We start from the raw sequence: 19482 nt of genomic DNA on the forward strand, positions 1-19482 counted from the left end.
TGGCAATTACATGTGCATGTCATATGAACAGTCATTCTTCTGATACTGGAAGAATGAAGGCTCCCAGCCCTGTTCCTTTCTTCTTCAATTTCTGTGTATTATGTGGTCAGGTAATACTAAAGTCTTTTACAAAAATTTCTCTTTCTACTTTCTTTTCAGTTATTTGCCACCTTCCATGTATGAATGGAGGCCAGTGCAGTTCTAGAGATAAATGCCAGTGTCCTCCTAATTACACTGGTAAACTTTGTCAGATCCCTGTGCAGACTGCAAATACTCCAAAACTGCACCATCACCCGCAGCAGGTGAACAAGGCTGCAGGATCACAAATTATCCATTCTACTCATACTTTACCACTGACGATGTCTGGACAGCAAGGGGTAAAAGGTAACTATTTTTCTTGAAAGATGTTTTTTTCCTTTGGAGTTGATTTTAGCAAGTAATTTTGGGTATCCAGCTAGTAACCATAGTGATCTGTCTACATAGTTTGAATCTGGATACCACAACTTGAATCATGATGACTGGGAAGTATTTTGCTCAGTGACTGAAATAATGAGAAATAACAATGCTCTTGAGAATAGTTTGCAATTAAATATGCTTCGCTTTATGGTGGAATTGAATTCAGAAAGGTAATGCAGGCAACTTCTTCTAGGAGTTTAGACCTGTCCAGAAGGAGTAATTGTGGCTGATCAGAGTCCATAAATTGCAGTATACCTAGATAGAAGGTTGCACGTGATTCCATAGTTAACGGTAGAGGGAAGAAACAAAATTTAAACCTAGTGTAAAACTAAAAATACAATCCATCTATACCTTAGTTATATTATTTGGTAGAGTCCTATAAGTTAATTTTGTGGTGAACTGTTGAACATAAGCCATGATATGATCCAATTAAACGGACCATTCTTTCCAGGTCATGTAATGATTCCATAGAAAAAAATGGTGTTTTCTACTGCTAGTGTCATGAAGAAGGCAGAGGATCAGAAATAAGAAAAGCTGGGTTGTTAATCAAATATTTCCCAGTCATGAAAAGTTTCAGCTTCACAGTTCCATTTCCCCGGGTACTTTTTTGTGAGGTGACAAGTTCTGATGACTGTGAAGAGAAGTGTTTTGTGTCTGGGGTGTCCTATGACTTTAGGTAGTTTTTCATCTGGGTAAGATCCTATCCATATGGAAAGACTCCTGCAATTTTGTTTCACGACATGTGAATTAATGTGGAGTTTGTTTGAATTGTCACATTGATTGGTTGATTTTTATTTATTTTTTTTACCTTGTTGATGGTGACTTTACAATTACCTCTTCAAGATTGCTGCCCCTGAGTTAAAAAAAAGGTAGTTCCTGGCAATTAGTTCCTGAATAACTTTGGTGAAAGAGGCCATATTATTTCTATGCTTGTGATAAATACAATCTAATGTAGTAATTCTATTTGCAGAAAGGGACATAACTGTCAAGGAAGCATTGACAGTATTCTCCTAGAAACATAACCTTTTATAAACACTTTTAAGTATCTGCTTCATCTTTTCAATGGATTTGCTCACTAGGGACTGCCGCACAATCCTCTGGGAAATAGTTTCCACTGACATGTTGGAGTATTATTTCCTAAAACATTCAAGAACGTTCCAGACTTAAAAAAAAAAAAGGGGGGGAGAGGGGGAAGAGAGGATTAAGGGAAGACAAGAATACATTTAGCAGAGCAGCAATTTATTACTATGACTATTTAATTTCAAAGGAAATTGTTTTAGACAACATTGTGGACCATAAAAATATTTCAAGAAAGCTGTTTTTCAGGAGTGGAGTTGCTGCCTTAAAGCACACAATAGGTTTCTTATTGTTAAAGAGTCTGTTCTCTTTTTTTTTTTTTTCCCTCTGATCCTCAAGTCTTCATAGAACTGTCAGCAGTCACAATACCTTTTCTTCTCTTTCTATGCCCAAATGAGATTTTTTGGATTGTGGAGAAAGGAATGTTCCTTTTCTTTCAAGGAAAGAATAAAATAATTCATCCTGAAATGGCTGGCAGAAATAAAAATTAATCAGCACATCTAGGCAGTGATCCAAGACTTCGAGAATATTGTGGTAATAATATTGCCTGGGAAGAACCCGCCTTAATGTGATGGTTTTGCATGAATTTATATATTAAAGCAGAGCGATTCAGTTATATCCTCTGAGGGTTAACACAATTTTTATCAGCTGGAGAAACTAGTTGAAGGGATCTCTTTTCATACATTAAAATCTAAGATAGTAAGTTGGGGTGAGTTTCATGCTTTTCACAGCCAAGCTATGTTGTCTTGTCTGGCCCTGCAAAACCCATGTAACAACAGCCTAAGAAAGGCCTTACTGCTTCTCTCTGTGACACTGAATCTTTTCCATGTGGGCTCACCTGGAACTCATGTAGCATAAATTTTACCTGAAAGCTGTTTTCTGCTACAGGCAAGATCTGAAGAGCCATTAAGGCCCTGTAACCATATTTTGTTGACCACCTTCTGCCTTATTCCTGATACTTCTGTCTGCAATACATTGAAGAGTTTCATAAATGAAACAATGCAGGCCATAGTAAAAATAATATTCTTTGCTTTTAAGAAATTCCAGTGTAAGACCAATCAATATTGAAATGTGCCTATTAAAATAAGAATAATGTGACAGACCAAAAGCCATTTCTACAAAACAATAGAATTTTGAAGTACCTAAAATAAGTGAAATATGCTTTCTGAGAAGTGGAGTTGTGAGGCTGAAGTTTGTAAATGAGAACAGAAAATGCCTAATCAAATTCTGAGGCAAGGAGACAAACCAGAAAATTCAACCATCCAGTATACATTTTAGAGGAAGTAGGTTCAATGATATTTATTGGCTCTCGATGTTTCAAAGAGGCATTAGATGTAATGAGTTGTCTGGCCTTGAGCTGTCTCTGCAGTGCTTGCTGATGAGAAAGACCCAGCCAGATGCAGTAAATGTGAAGTTTGTTATTACAGCATACAAACTACAAAACTTGCTACACACCTCTCCTCCCTGCCTGCCCACCCTCCACAATAATTTGAGTTACATTTGTGTTTAAATGGTAAGATGCTTCAGCATTATAGACAGTTCTATGCACACTGGCTGAAGTTCCTCAGTCTATATACTCAGACTTAAAACTACAGCTGTATTTTAAGAAATGGAAGTGTGTGAAAGACATTTCTTCCCCCTTGATCTGCCAAATCCTGAATTCAAAGTTTATCAAAGGGAGTAGCAATTATAGATGGTTGAGATGCTGGCAACTCTAGCAGGGGCAAACGTGGGGTTTGGCAGGTATATCAAGGTGAAGGAATGAAATCTGAAGCTTTTTTTCTATGTTCCAGAGAAAGATGATGGATCTGAAAAAGAAAATAAAGTTTACTACATATCCAAAAATAACCCAGCAGAGTTTGAATTCTGGAACTTTAAATGGGATTCTTATTACACAGTATGACCACAAATATCAGTGTCACTCTAGCCAATTTAGACATCCATGTTTGTATAGCAATCTGTACAATCCTATAATGTTGTTTTTTCTGTGTGAAGAGTTGTCAGGGGTTATGGTGGGTTTCTTGGTGGGTTTGTGTCTTGAGTTTTGGTTTTTTGGTTGGGTTTTGTTTGTTTGCTTTGGTTGGATTTAAATTTTTTTTTTTGGTTAATGATATTTTATTTAGGTTTCATTTATATTTTGGTCACTTTAAGGCTTGTAAAAATTCTCATGTAGAAAAAAAATTGCCTTAAAGGTGTCCAAATGTATATATATATTTTTTTAAACATATTTTATTACCAATTTTTCTTTATGTGCTTTTTCCTTCAATTGTTTTAGTGAAATTTCCTCCTAACATAGTGAATATCCATGTGAAACATCCCCCTGAAGCCTCAGTTCAGATCCATCAAGTTTCAAGAATTGACAGCGCATCAGCAGGACAAAAAGCAAAAGTACCTCAGCCAGTACAACCACAGGTCTCTTACCAAGGTCTTCCATATCAGAAGACCCAGAAAGGACATACTACTTACACAAACCAACAACCCATTCCTCATGTGTTTCCTGTTTCAGTTAAAACTCAGCTTGGACGATGCTTCCAAGAGACTGTTGGGACACAGGTAAGAAGTACATACTAAGGCTTTTGAGACAGGTATCCTTAAAGCACTATTATATAAATATATGAGAAAAAAAAAACCAAACAATCACCAAGCACCAGGAAAGGATACATTTGACTTTTTTTTTTTTTTTTTCCAAAAGAAAAGTATTTTAAGAAAGTAAAATGTTTACAAAATAACTTGTTTCTGAACCTGCTCCTCCTTTAATCTAATGTAATTTCTGCAGGTGTGGATCCCTGACATTCTGATTTCTTTTACTCTACAAATAACTAGCCTAGCCCTATCTCTTCTGATTGCACAACTGTGGTTACACCATCTTCCATGGCTTATACTCTTGTTTGGTTTAATGAGACTTTTTGTATGCATACCTCAGCAGGCAGTGTTTTCCAAGGAGTTGCAGTTTTCATTGAAATTCCCATTCAGAACCTTGGTATGTTTTACAGTACTGTAGGCTGCTAAAGTGTGACCATTGAATGGGGCAGAAAAAAAAACATCATGAAAGCCAGCTGTGTTTGCCAGAGCATTAAAACCTTCATTCAGGTTAAAATATGTTCACATTAGTTCTTACATATGACTATTCAAAACTGCATATCTGCTTTCAGATCTTGAGCACATTTTAGTAAGTGACATTTTAAGTTAGAATAAGATAGAATTTTTGCATTTGCATATATATGTATATATAGGGAAAAGCTATCTTTGAAGAGATTGTGAAAAAGTTAGCAAGACACTGTTACTGTTTGTCACCTGGCCACAATGTGACTTTTCAGATTGTTGTTGGTTTCTTTTTAAGGTTGAATACATGCCTAAGGCTGAAATTTTGTGGTAGATAACAGAAGAAGCATTCAAATGTTTTGAGGGATGATGTGAGAGAACAAATATATTGTGTTATGAAGGCTAAAAAGAAAAAGTACAACTCTTTCATTGAAGATTTGGATTCTCTGTATGCTTTGAAGTAGAAACTTAAATTTATCATGAAGGTTACTCTGCCCTTGATCCTTCCAGTAATGTGCATACAAAGTTAGTCAATTTTCAAACATCTAAACCCAGTCAATTTTCAGTATATTCCATAAATGTTTTTAGATGTTGGCAGCAAAATTCTCTGAAGATTTTACCTGCACACAGCATGATCTTTCTTCCCCTCAAAGGACAGCACCCATCATCCTTGAAATGCAGGACTGGAACAAAATGTCCTTTACAAGTGTTTCTTCTAGCTCTCAGTGAATTTTGTGATGCTGAGAGTTAGAACTGACAGCAAAGAAACTCCCAGGCAGTGCACACAGACACACATAAAAATTGAGAGAGTGGGGTGGGGAAGGAGGGGGAGAGACCACACTCATAGCAGGACAAGGAGCTTTGGAGAGGCTCAATAATGGGGAGCAGGCAGGAGCAGAAGTGGGCTTTGTCCTCATGTCTGACTTGGAATTCTAGTAAATGCTCAGTCTCCAATTTTTATGATTTCTTTTTTTAATTCCCCTGCAAAAAATGTCTTTGCAGTGCTCTCAAGAAAGGGTATTGTCTTCTAGTTTTCTATTCTTTTTACTCTTACATAGATCTATTCTAAAATAATGTTGGGGTTTTGTTTCTTTGATATTTCCTTTGCTAAATATGAGAGTCTTTGTTCAGACAATATGCTAAATTGAGCTTTCTGGAGTTTATTCTGGATAATTTTGATATCTGTGCTTTTCTGAGCAATCACCACTGTTTGGTGAGGTAGATTATATATGTGCTTCAGAAATGTTTTATTAAATACCCTGGAATCACAGGTGACTGTACTGTCCTAACAAGGATTCTGTTGGTAATGTTGTGTCCTGTCAATTACTTGACTTATAAATCAAGAAAAGAATGCAGGTGCCTACTATCACCTACAATGAATATAAAGATAACTTAGCATTGCTTTCTTTTCCCCTTCAAGATCAATTTGAAGTGTCTACCAAGTATATTAATGTGTTTTCCTATGGTTAGTTCATTTCAGTATTTTGTCTAAAATAGTCTTTTTTCTCAAAATTCATTTGGTCTCTTTTTTGCTTATCTGTAAAGAAGGAGGCATTTTTTGCAAAGCAGCAAGCCACTGGGGAAGCTGGTATTTCTAAATGAGTTTATATCAGACTCTTTCTAACTAGATTCAGAAGTAATGCTGTTCTCTTCAGCAGATACTTTAAAGTATCCATTTTACCAAAGGAGACTTCTGGTGATCTCAGCATCTAGAAATTAAAACCAAAATTAGGAAGATTTATTACTTTAAAGAGAGAATGATATCAAAGTTCCTTGCATGGCTGAAGGCAGCATACACCGTGTTCATTGAAAAGGTGACCTGCTTACAGGATGAGGGAAGGGCTGTGCTGGTTGTTTATCTGGACTTTAGTGTTCCACAGCCTCATCCTGGAGAAACTGACTACTCATGGCTTGGATGTGTGGATGATTAGCTGGATAAAAAACTGGTTGGGTCCAAAGAGTTGTAGTGAATGGAGTTAAATCCAGCTGGCAACTGGTCACTAGTGATGTCTCCTGGGTTTAGTACTGGGGCCAGTTCTCTTGAATATCTTTATGAAAGACATTTGGATGAGTGGAATGAGCAATCCCTTGGTAAGTGTGCAGATGACACTAAGCTGGAAGGGAGTGCTGTTCTACTTGAGAGTAGAAAGGCACTACAGAAGGACCTGGACAGGCTGGATTAATGGGCTGAATCCAATTGTATGAGATTCAACAGGGCCAAGTGCTGGGTTCTGCACTTGAGTCACAACAATCCCATGCAATGCTACAAGCTTGGGGCAGGGTGACTGGAAAGCTGCCCAGCAGAGAAAGACCTGGGGGTGCTGATTGAAAGCTTGAACATGAGCCAGCAGTGTACCCAGGTGGCCCAGAAGGCCAAGAGCATCCTGGCCTGTATTGGGAATAGTGTGACAAGAAGGAACAGGGAAGTGATTGTCCCCTGTACTTAGCAGTGGTGAGGCCACAGCTTGAATACTGTGTTCAGTTTGGGGGTCCTCACTACACAAAAGGCATTGAAGCCCTGGAGTGTGTCCAGAGAAGGGCAACAAAGCTGGTGAAGGGTCTGCAGAACAGGTTTTAAGAGGAGTGGCTGAGGGAATTTGAGTCCTTGAAGTGTGGAGAACAGGAAGCTGAGGGGAAACCTTGTTGCTCTCTATAAGTACCTGAAAGAATATTGTAGAGAGGTGACTGTTGGTCTCTCCTCTCAAGTAACAAGTGATAGGACAAGAGGAAATGGCCTGGAGTTGCACCAGAGGAGGTTTATATTGGATGTTTTTCAATGAGAGAGGACTTTTCCAACTGAAGTGAGTCTGTGATTTTTCAGTGTAATCATAATGCTCACATGTCCACTCAAAAGGTCAGAAACTGTCATTGTATCACAACAAAGATCGTAACTGCAAACCATACACTAAGAACATACACTAAACAGTTAAGTTTGAGAATACATGTAAAGTTTTTAGGGATTGGACTTAGACTGCTGATCATGATGGGAAATGTTAAACAAAGACATAAAAGTTTTTAAGTTAGAAATCAGAGTAGCAAAATGTGTTGATAGCTCTTAGTGCATAACCTCTTGTATGTAATATAATCATAGTGTGTGTAGTCTGGAGGCAATGACACTAGTAGTATGAGAGTTGAAGATATTAATTCAACTGTGTAAATATCTCTGAATTTCAGATTTAAGAAAACATTTCCTATGGAGGTAAATTTCAGGTATTTTCATTATTTGACAGCTGTATGGAATGAACTACTCTATTTATATTCTTTGGGCAGGAAAAATGATACAAGTAAAATTCTGTACCTCATACTGGTACTTTTTCTCTTAGAGCACTTTTAAAACTTTATTTTTTTTCCCCCTCAGAACAATCTTTAAAATGCCATCTCATAAAATAAAATAACTGTCTGGAATTCCTTGAAGCTCATGATTTGGCTTCTGACATTTTTAAACAAATAGACTGTCAGAAATTGGTGTGGATTCATTTCCAGGATTAATGCTTCATTCACAATAGATTATTTACAAGATCAATACCCTGAAATATCAGAAGATTAAAGATGTATCAGATACCAAAATCACCAACATTGTTTTAATTACTTAAATAGAAGAAAGCTGGATAATTTTTACTTGCCTATGAAGAATGTTCTGCTTAAGCCAAAACAAATTCTTTACCAGTTCTTTTAGGAAGCCTGGAAGTATTTAAGTTTCTCTCCTCTGCTTATGTGACAATGCCTATTAATGAGCCAGAGCTACCTGGGATAATACTCTTAATTTGTAACAACCTGTCATTCAGCTGGCCAGTACACTAATTAAGTCCGTTTGTTAATTGTTTCAGTAATAGGGTTTATTAAGTTTGAGGTTTCATATTTTGCCTGTGCCTACAGGAAAAAAAGAGAGAAGAAAGAATCTGAGGTCTATGCCTGTGGAATAGTTTACAGAAAGTTAAACAGTGTAGCCATTCACTTCTGCTATTGTGGTATGTGAAATGCAGTCTTTTGAGCTGAATCCCAGAGTCATTAGCTATTAAGTCATGCAAAGCACCTATCCATTTAAGTCATAGTTAAGCATGTAACACTCATTTATTTATGTGTGTGTTGTGATTTTAACTGACAGCCCACAACAGGGATTTGTAGACAGATCATATAGGAGTGGTAGTCTGAGGAAACGTGGCCCTTTGGCCAGAATCCTCTGTATTTGCCCTGAGACTAATTGCCAGACCAGGCCCTCTACTTTACAGGGAGCCAAACAAATTCCTTTTACTGCCATACCAAAGGGGTTTTGAGTGTATAATCCTTAATTTTCCCAGGCTTTGGAAAACATGTGAAACTCCAGTGGCAATGCACTGCTCAAGGGTTATTGGTACTCCAAGACTGTGGAGATGGGGCAGAGGCTGTAGTCTCAACAAAAGATGATGTGGCTTGGGGTGGCCTTTTTGCACCAACACAAGGTCAGCCAGAATTTCAGTCTGCCATTGGTAATATTCAGTATTTACTTCAGTTATATAAAATATTGGCATAGAAGCCTAGGCACGCATGGGGAAAAATATGTGGATTTGAAACAATACTTTCAGTGTGTTCGAGTGCTTAACCCAGGAAGAATTTTGTTTTATAGCAGTACCATGTGTGCCTCACACTGCTGCTACTGCTGAGCTTCTTTCAGCACAGCTGAGCTTTTTTATACCAATCATTCCTGAGTTCTTTGCCTTCTGAACCACCAAGAATCACCTCCAAATCATAAGCTTGTGACAGAAGTATCATTCATAAAAATCTGTGCCCTTTTCCAGAAGCCAGGAATAAAGGCTAAATAAGTTAAAATATATGTAGATGATGGACAAAAAAGTGTAAATCTTAGCTTTAGAGAATGGCATCATCTCCATGCATAGTGCAAGCTATATGCTTGTGTTTTGCACCCCTGCTTATTTTAGCCTCATATTTGTATGTTGGAGTTATGTTGAATAGTGAGACAAACCAAAAATAGTTACAGATTCCCACAAGTGACTTCCAGTCACTTGTGACTCAGAGACTGGAACAGACTGTCTGAAGAACTAATGAATTCTTGGGAGGAAGTGGGTAAGACTTTTGAAGTGGATAGAAATTGCCTAAAAGTTTTTGAATCTATAGAAACAGAGCTTCAGTTCATTGATACTTAAGGTTTGTGAAAGGGAGGAGCATTTTAAGAAACTGTAGCTGGCTCAGAAGTAGTTTGTGCAGTGCCATGACTGTTGAAAATATGTAAAGTACTTTTAGATGTAGCAGGGAAATCAGGGTTTATCAGTCATAGAAGAACTCTGTTTCTGCTTGGCTTAGGACTTTGCAGAGCAGTCATTTTTTTCTGATGCATAGCTCAAAAATTACACATATCTTACACCACTAGGAGCCCCATGTGGCAGTTGCTTTTCCTCATTGGCTAGTTTCTACAATGATCTGGATATTAACCAAATTACCATTGATTCTTCAAGCTTTAGTTCACCACAGAGGCAGTGGGAGCAGCAACATTAATCATTGCCAGTTTTTTACTGACAGGACTGAAAACCACAGTTGCCAGATGACTCAGGCTTTGGCATCCTTGTATTTGCTCATGGTTTTTATATGGACATTTGAAAAAGTTATGGCCGCAGTGATCATGATTTTCAGTAGAGTACAAATGCACCACACCTAAACTAAAAGTGGGCTTTAGTCCATTTTCCTCCTTCTTTTTTTTTTTATATGCTTTTAATTTACTACTGTTAAATGATATCTTTTAGTCTGAAGAAAAAGAAGAAAAAAGCCCAAAACAGCCAACCAACTTCATAGCAGCGTGTTGGCTCTTGTATTAGTGGAGTCTTGCCTTAATACACATGAGCTGCGAGGATGTGTCCTTGAGGCTTGTGACCCTGCAGAGAAGGACTGTGTGTTAAGTAATGTACCGCACTGCCCAAATGCTCCATTTCTGAGATCATAAGGGGAGGTGCATCACCAGCCTTGATTCCTCCCTCTCCTTTTTGGAGAGAGAAGAGTTGTAAAACTGAGGTGCAAGGAGGGGAAATTTCAGTGCAGACTGGTTTATTTGACTCTCAATGGCAGCCACAGCATGCAACTTCAGTAAGTGGCTTTTCTGTCTTTGAGAAAGCACTCACACCCCTAGAAAAGGAATTGAGCAGCTGTAATTATAAAAAAAGAAAACAATTGAGTAGCTGTGATTGTAAAGTAAAATGGTCTTTCCTTGAGCATGCTCACCTGGGATGCAGGTTAAGAAACCAGCATTGTGTAAAGACATAACATGAATTCTCTAAGGTTTTAGGACAGGCGCTTGAAGGAGACATTATGAGATGTCCAGCTGAAAGATTTTTGAGCTTCTGGGAACTGCAGCAAGATCTGTATCTGTTTATCTGTTTAGCTAGAGGCAGTTGAAAGAGCTAGCCCCAGATTTGAAAACAGCTGAGCTTCTGCAGCAGAGGGAGTTGTGCCCATCATTCCCTCTTTGTGCTTCTTGATGGTCTTTTTGAGATGCCAGGCAAAGAGCTGCTTCTGGACTCAGCAGACTCAGGCTGAATGATCAGGAATAGGAATGGTCAATGTCATACTAATTCTGCCAGTGCCCCAGACAGGGGGAAGTGCAAGACAGCCTGAAAGACATGGGTTCACATACTGTAAGTCTGAGCCTGCACCTGGGACTTGCTTAGATATTTTACTGTTTTAACATAGCCAAATACCATCCAGGCAAGGACTGTTCCTCAGTCCAGAGAATATGGAGTAATTTGTCACAAGACCCTCTGCAGATGTTAGTGTGAAAATAGACTCCTAAAGCTGCACAATAATTGAACAGTCTCTTTTAACCTGTTTGGTCACACTGTTCTTTATTCTGTTCATGCTGTCACCCTAAAATGAGGCTCAAAGCATGAGTGATGCTATCCCTTATAAGGGTGATGTGTGGAGGTGCAGCATAACTTTGCGAAGTTGCCCTCGTGCTAAAGCTCTGTGTCATGAATGAAGCAGACTTTCACTGGGACAGAAGATGCTCCTGGCTGCTCATGCATCCCTTGATGTACGTCTGATCTTCATATGCAGAAAGTGCTAAGCTGCTGCAGGTTGCACATTACTGTTTGATGTTTAAACTGTGTACTGGTGCTGCTTTTAATTTGTTGGCATCTGTGAAAAAGGGACAGAGAAGACAGCGGGGATGATGACTTCAGCCCTCCCCATGCAAAGTGGGAGCCTTCTGATAAGTCAAAACTCTGACATTGTGAAGTAGCCTTCTGTCCTGTTAGTGCTTATGCTGTGAAGCTGCACAGACTAACTCTGTACTTCAAAAACCTCATTGAGGTATGGGTGTCATTAGGATTAAGGGGACATGGGGAAATTTTGGGAAGATTGGAAGGAGCTGTCAGTGCCTGTGCATTCAAGTATGCATCTCCATTGTGGAGTGACTGGGTTGCCAGCAAAGCAACCACAAGGCCACAGTCTGTGCTATAGGATGAGCCAGCTATCTTGAGCTGAAAGCTAAGTGGCAGTGAGCATTTGGGTCAGAGGTATATATGGTGTCAGGAAGGAAAGTTAGATTGGGAAAGGTCTATTCAATCTGTACTGAGGATTCACAATTTCACATTTGAACTGTTTGCTGCAGTGCCTGTTTATATCAGCATTTGTTTTGAAAGTGTTAAGTGCAGCTATTGTGCACTTGTGCTTTGTGCTCTTTCACTAATACCTAATTAACAGGCTTAGATGTATTTTTTTTTAATGTTTGCATCTCAGAAATAATTTAAGCTTTCTTTACCATGCAAAATGGAAGTCCAGGGTTTAGTCATGGGGTCTGTGGTGAGTGGTTGGACTTGATGATCTTTGAGGTCTCTTCCAACCTTGGTGATTCTGTGATTCTGTGAACTGGCTGGAGGGCCGAGGCCAGAGAGTGGTGGTGAATGGTGCCATATCCAGCTGACAGCCAGTCACTAGTGGTGTCCCCCAGGGATCAGTGCTGGGCCAAATGATCTTTAATATCTTTATCGATGATCTGGATGAAGGGATTGAGTCAGTCATCAGTAAGTTTGCAGAAGACACCAAACTGGGGGCAGGTGTTGATCTGTTAGAGGGTAGGAGAGCTCTGCAGAGGGACCTTGCCAGGCTGGACAGATGGGAAGAGTCCAACAGCATGAGATTGAACATAGCCAAGTGCCAGGTTCTGCACATTGGCCACAACAACCCTATGCAGGGTTACAGGCTGGGGTCAGAGTGGCTGGAGAGCGGCCAGGCAGAAAGGGACCTGACGGTACTGGTTGATAGTAGGCTGAACATGAGCCAGCAGTGTGCCCTGGTGGCCAAGAAGGCCAATGGCATCCTGGCCTGTATCAGGAACAGTGTGGCCAGCAGGAGCAGGTAGGTCACTCTGCCTGTGTACTCAGCACTGGTTAGGCCACACGTTGACTACTGTGTCCAGTTCTGGGTCCCCCACTTTAGGGAGGATGTTGACTTGCTAGAACATGCCCAGAGAAAGGTAACAAAGTTGGTGAAGGGTTTGGAGCACAAGCCCTATGAGGAGAGGCTGAGGGAGCTGGGGTTGCTTAGCCTGGAGAAGAGGAGACTCAGGGGTGACCTTATTGCTCTCTACAACTACCTTAAGAGAGGTTGTGGACAGGCAGATGTTGGTCTCTTCTCCCAGGCAGCCAGCATCAGAACAAGAGGACACAGTCTCAAGCTGCACCAGGGGAAGTTTAGGCTGGATGTTAGGAAGAAGTTCTACACAGAGAGAATGATTGCCCATTGGAATGGGCTGCCCAGGGAGGTGGTGGAGTCACCATCATTGGAGGTGTTCAGGAAGAGACTGGATGCGGTGCTTGGTGCCATGGTTTAGTTGATTAGGTTGTTTGGATTAGTTCATAGGTTGGATGCGATGATCTTGAAGGTCTCTTCCAACCTGGTCTGGTTTGGTCTAGTCTAGTCTAGTCTAGTCTCTTCCTGTCAACAACTACCTGAAGGGAGGTTGTAGCCAGGTGGGGGTTGGTCTATTCTCCCAGGCAATCAGCACCAGAACAAGAGGACACAGCCTCAAGCTGCACCAGGGGAGGTTTAGGCTGGATGTTAGGAAGAAGCTCTTCATAGAGAGAGCAATTGGCCATTGGAATGGGCTGCCCAGGAAGGTGGTGGAGTCACCATCACTGGAGGTGTTTAGGAAGAGACTGGATGGGGTGCTTGGTGCCATGGTTTAGTTGATTAGATGGTGTCGGATGATAGGTTGGACTCAGTGATCTCAAAGATCTTTTCCTACCTGGTTAATTCTATTCTATTCTAAAAATCAACCACACAAGTAAAATAGCTAAGCTTTTAGAACTGTTGTTGAATGACTTTTTTCACTTTTGACAATATATGAGGAAGTTCTGTCTTATCACCACTTGGTCATAAATTTAGAACAAAACAAAACCCCAAAACCTTGTTCCCAAAGATAAAAACAAATTGAAATTTAGCTGTCATATCTCTTAGGTATATCTCAACATCTGGAAGACTTAATAATGTTAAGGAGAAGAAAAAAAAAATAATAAGAGCAATACAGAGACACTAGACTCATATATAGACAACAGGCTGATATTCCCTAAATTTCAGATATGCTGAGAGAATACAACCCTTGGCTCAGCATAAAAAGGAATACAAAAAGATTCTGAGATGTGACCTGCTCCCTTCTTTCTTCTTTTTCTTAACACAGGGTAAAAGTACAGCAGTACATAAAAAGTTTGCACATCCTATTCTCAAAACTTGTTACACAGATTTCACATCCCACCCTAAGGAGGGTATTTCAGTGCTTCAGTCTCTCATTATAAAGGTTTATTCTATTCTACTCTAAAATTGCAGAAAAATCAAGAACATAAGTATTGCCTTGCAAACTTACACAAATTAGTATTTTTTTTTAATAAAATGCATAATAAATGCATTCTTGATCAAGGAAAGAAAAGTCATTTCGATCTGAAAAATTACTAAAGTTTAGTTTAAATATTTGCATGAGGGAAAATGTTAGGAATAACACTAGCTGGCTTCAGTCATCTGTGTTCCCTTCTTCAGTGTCTGAGCAGCAAAATCTGTCATTATAATGTGGCAGTTTTCAGTAAGTCGTCGTAAACATTAAACATAATTTGGCAGGAAATTGAGACTTTTTAAGCAGAACTAACATTCTAGAAATCACAGTCAAGTTTCTTGGCTTTCTTTAAGAAAGTAATTAGACAGATATTTTAGATAATTTATGCAGCTTTTGAAAAAGCGGGCAAGCACATTTTTATAAGGAAAAATGTAAGAAATAGATGCCAATGGCATATTACTATCTTGGATATATACTCACTCATCATGTGACATACTGCTTATTTTCTTCTGATTGTTTCTCTTTCTTTTCAAGCTGATACAGGGAAACTTAACCATTTACTTATGCCTGTGTAGAGTGCCATTGTAATGCACGGACACTATTTAAGTTCGGCCAAGAACTCCAGTGACTCTTCAGTGTCTCAGCAAGAGGTTGACCCAAGATAACATTCCACTAGAAATGAGCATTATATGGTATAGGACAAGGGGCAATGGTTTTAAACTGGAGCAGGGTAGATTTAGGCTGCACACAAGAAAGAAGCTCTTTACAATGAGAGTGGTAAAATACTGGAGCAGGTTGCCCAGATACTCAAGATCAGACTTGATGTAGCCCTTGGCAGACTAGTCTAGTTTGAGGTGTCCCTGCTAACTGCAAGGGGATTGGACAAGATGACCTTTGAGAGTCCCTTCCAACCCAATGCAATCTGTGAATTTATATCACTAACTAGAGCATTCTTTACCTGGCTTTTCCAGTGTGGCAAAGCACTTCCTGGCCTTTCCAAGCAAGAAGACTGCTGTGGAACTGTGGGTACTTCCTGGGGTTTTAACAAATGTCAGAAGTGTCCCAAGAAGTCATGTAAGTGTTTTTTTTGTTGTTGTTATTCTCTGGATCAATTTATGACCTTTTTTCCATATTAAAAGAAAAAGTAACCTATTAGAAAGAATATACTATGGTTTGATTAGATAAAGAAACTGGAATGCTGTTACATGACAGCAGTGTTACAATGTGCAGAAGCTCAGTACAGCGAGCAAAATTAACATGGTTGGGTTTTTTTTTCCTCCTTCCTTCTCCTTTAAGTCAGTGATGCACAGTTGCATTTTCTCTGAGCAGGAAAGATAACATCAAATTATCTTGCCTCTTCCAGCTGGATTTATTTTTTTAAAAGTTTGTCCAGTTAAATTACAAAGGCACCAGTTCCTGCTTGGAGTGAATGCTGTGACCTCTTGGGACTGCAGACGAACTTTCAAGTTTGGAGCCAAAGTTTTCCGGGCTCCAAGTTGTCAGTTACGTTTTCATTTTGCTTTGTTCTTAAAATATCTTCCGCACCAATTAGGCAATGACCTGGACTTTCTTCACAGTTTTGTTCTGCTGTGATACCATATTATAATGAGGAAGAAATTGAAAATTATTTCTGTGATAGGTAAACTTTCTGTGAATTACATTGTTCCTTCACAGCAACACTTCTGTCATGCCATATTTTCATCACTAAATGAAAGATGAGACATGATAATGTAATCTCTGTTTTGCAGATGGAGTGGACCTGCATTCAATGGGCCAAAAATAGCACAGGGAGTTGCAGTCATTCTTATCTAGGTATTCTAGGGCCCTGTTATTTGTACAGATAGCAATGCTGGAAACATGTCCAGTGTTTGATTTTTTAGTTTTTTTCTAAGCATGTATTTGCCTGCAAGTCTTAATCTGAATGTGAGTACAATTCCAGCAGAAACCCTGCTGTTACTCCTTCTTTGACACTTCCTTCCACAGGAGATTCTGATACAAATTTATGATGACTCAATGTGATGTGCTCGTTTAGAAAGCTTTTAAATTTTGTGTTTTGGAGTATGTTTACCATCTGATGTGCTTTCCAAAGAAAGCCTCCTTGGGGTCTTCAAGGGTTATATTAAGTTATTCCTGTAGCACGTTATTTCAGTTGCTAACGGAGACATGATTTTATATTGATGTATAAATTGTGAAATGTGTCCTGATTTTTTTAGTTTTCTCTAAAGAGGGGGCAATTTAACTCCAGCTCAAAGTCTTGCTCATCAGAAGCACATGCGCATGCCAAGTGTTGCTTGGTGGATGTAGGTATGCCATAAGGAAAAATCATGACATCCTGAAACGTGGTTGAACTGGTTGGAAGTACAAATACAAAGTTTTTGGTGCTTATTTCAAGGGGAAGCCCATTTGCTAGTTCCTCATCACTCAGGTAACATATTTGGTTGTCTCAACCTGGAATCCAGAAGAGATGAGAAGTTGATCAGGCAGCTTCCTAATGCCAACATGCTCAGCATGATGTGAAGAGCAAGAACACAGAGAAACACTGGGACATCATGTCCAAAATCCTGGTACCAAGATGCTTCCTAGGTGGATAGAGAAGTGCCTGAAGGGAAGTCCACCGCCCTTTTTTTGAAGCGTTTAGTAAGAACAATCTTTTTTAAGCCCTAATGAGATGAGCACTGTCCTTTTATTGTAAAAACTTAATGGCTAGCACACTTACTCAGAGTTCCTTTATATGCCAGAAGTATTCCTAATTTACATTTCTTACCTATGAGGAGATGTCCTAACCCATGAAATGTAGAAACAATTCTTGGAACAGAATTGGGAACCCAGTTTCTTTCCCAGTGTCCCTAATTATTTATGGTATGAGTCATGCTCACTCGTGCTTTCTGGCTCAGTCTGGAATTATTTTTTTTATGCAACTGTATGATTTTAAGAGGAGACAGAATCTTGCCACTTGGAAGAATTCTCTCCTTGTGATTAAATCATTCCTGGAAAGTAAGACTTTTTGACTCCTAGACATGATGAGATACGTTTCTCATCTTTCTAGGTGGGAGCTCTCACTGTAAATTAGTGTTTTAAGAAGGGAGAAGATGGGTGCACTGTCCATTTTCTCCATTTTAAATACAGTGTCATCTACCATACATTATATCAAGAGTATGATTTCGTAGGTGCATACCTCAGGAATAATCACTGTCAGGAAGCTTGCGTAGCTGTATCTCTGTTTTCTTAGGCAAGGTTTGATTTAGGAATGAGTTAATAAGCATGATGCTGTTCAATCATGCCATGATTTATAGCAATTCTGCATGAGCACAAGTGGTGAATTTTTAGATTTCTTAAAGTGATAAACTCAGAGTGTTGCAGGAGTTTAAACATCTTACGGCATTTTAGAGTTTTATAGGTGTTCATTTGGAACTTAGGCACACAACTTAACTTAAATCTGTTTTGAATCTGGGCTTAACTATCATTTGGGCAAAGCTGTCAAATTAAACCTCATGTCAGAAGTGTTATGCTTCTGTAGAGCAGTTTCCAGAGATAAATGTACATTTATCATAAGATTTAATGAAAGTGTGGCTTCCTGAGGATTTGTGTTTTAAGTTTTTTGTTATGGTTTTTTTTTGTTTGATTGGGGTTTTTTACAGTAATGAGAATGTATCATTGGTAAAAAGAGTTGGTGTATATATTTATATGTATATTTTAATGCATATATATATGATATTGGATAGAAAAACTTGAGAGTCAAGTAAATTATTAGTCAGTTATTAGTTGAGTGATGCCCATGGTAGTGTCTCAGCAGGCAAAATTAGTCCTACATTAGTTCCATGTAATTTTGGCCTGTCACGATACTGCACTAAACTGACATTACCCTTTCTATTGTAGACTTTTTGGAAGCAGACATACTTTATTTTGCTTTTATCATTATATGCTTCATAAATTTTGTTTAATATTGACCTGTTTTCATAATAATATGTCATCAGGTTGCATTTAACATGATCTTCTGTGAAAGCCACTTGAGCAAAACATTTGGGCATATACTTCAGTCTTGTTAGCCAGTGCTTTATTTCTCTCTTCAGTCAACTACTTTAGGATGTACATAAGTTTGCCTGTGTCTTGTTTCTATGGACTTAAACAGGGCTTTGTCGCTTTGTGAAGATGTATTTGTGTGTTTTGGGTAATAGCTGCTGTCTCGTTTCGAAGTCAACTGCCTTAGCCTGAGACAGCTCCCATGTGTGCAAGTGTATTGGTTATTGGGTGTTGTTGAAAACCAAGACATTTTGGAACAGATTGCCATGTTTGAAGGCTTCTACACGAGGCAATTTTTAAGACAAAATGCATTTCTGTGTTACATGGGAAATGCTATGATTGTTCAAGCTTCTTGCTAACAGTTATTAATTACAAGCAGGTTGTCTAAGTGAGTAAAGAGTAAGTAATGTAGGACTCAATCCAGCTCCCACATGGAGCGATCACTGAACAAGCTTCTTGCTCTACTGTGACCTGCTTATGTTGGGGCTCTTTGTAGAAGGAAGAAAACAGCTGCTAGTAAGCTGCTGTTTCCTGTTCAATGTGGGAGTAGGAGGATGAGGGAGGGAGAGGTTAAAACCACTGACTTCACTCCACCACTACACTTTCTAGAGCAGCTGAGTCACCCTGGAAAGGAAAAATAATTGCAGCACTGGAAAAGGCCTGGCATAGCTTATGGGCTGGTCTCCATCTCCAACTGGAATAACTCTGCTCTTCCTCTGTGTTCCTCTGCCAGCCTGTACTGCAGGGTACCATTCATGCCTACAAAAAGTTGAGACTCACTTGGGTTTAGTGTGAATTTGAACCAGGTCTGTCATGGCAAACATAGACAAGTTGGGACATAATCTGTGAAATTGAGAGTCTGATTCTGTCAACATGAGTATTAGGACTTTGACATTTTTGGAGACCAGAAGTAGGTTAATGGATTGTGCTTTTGAAAATCTCACCTTAAATTTCAACTATTTTTATTATTACCGTTAAGTAAAGATTAGAGCTGCCACAAAAATATGTAGCTGCCACTTTATCATGAGAGATGACATTTTCAATTTTTAATATGTGTTAAAGTTGTTGTAGTTAAAGAT

General features: G+C 39.1%; 1 protein-coding gene across 6 annotated transcripts in view; it reads left to right on the forward strand.

Annotated features, from left to right (window-relative positions):
- LTBP1 (latent transforming growth factor beta binding protein 1) overlaps window positions 1–19482 on the forward strand; it is a 197003-nt gene that overhangs the window by 83079 nt on the left and 94442 nt on the right. For all 6 annotated transcript variants that reach the window (XM_068156583.1, XM_068156602.1, XM_068156594.1 and 3 more), the window contains 3 exons: window positions 160–384; window positions 3809–4086; window positions 15355–15457. In XM_068156583.1, coding sequence (XP_068012684.1) covers window positions 160–384; window positions 3809–4086; window positions 15355–15457 — 606 coding nt within the window. The remainder of the gene's footprint in view (window positions 1–159; window positions 385–3808; window positions 4087–15354; window positions 15458–19482) is intronic.

This window comes from Melanerpes formicivorus, unplaced genomic scaffold (genome assembly GCF_026170545.1).
Source record: "Melanerpes formicivorus ecotype bairdi unplaced genomic scaffold, bMelFor1.0.p_v2 SCAF_2, whole genome shotgun sequence".
NCBI lineage: Eukaryota > Metazoa > Chordata > Aves > Piciformes > Picidae > Melanerpes > Melanerpes formicivorus.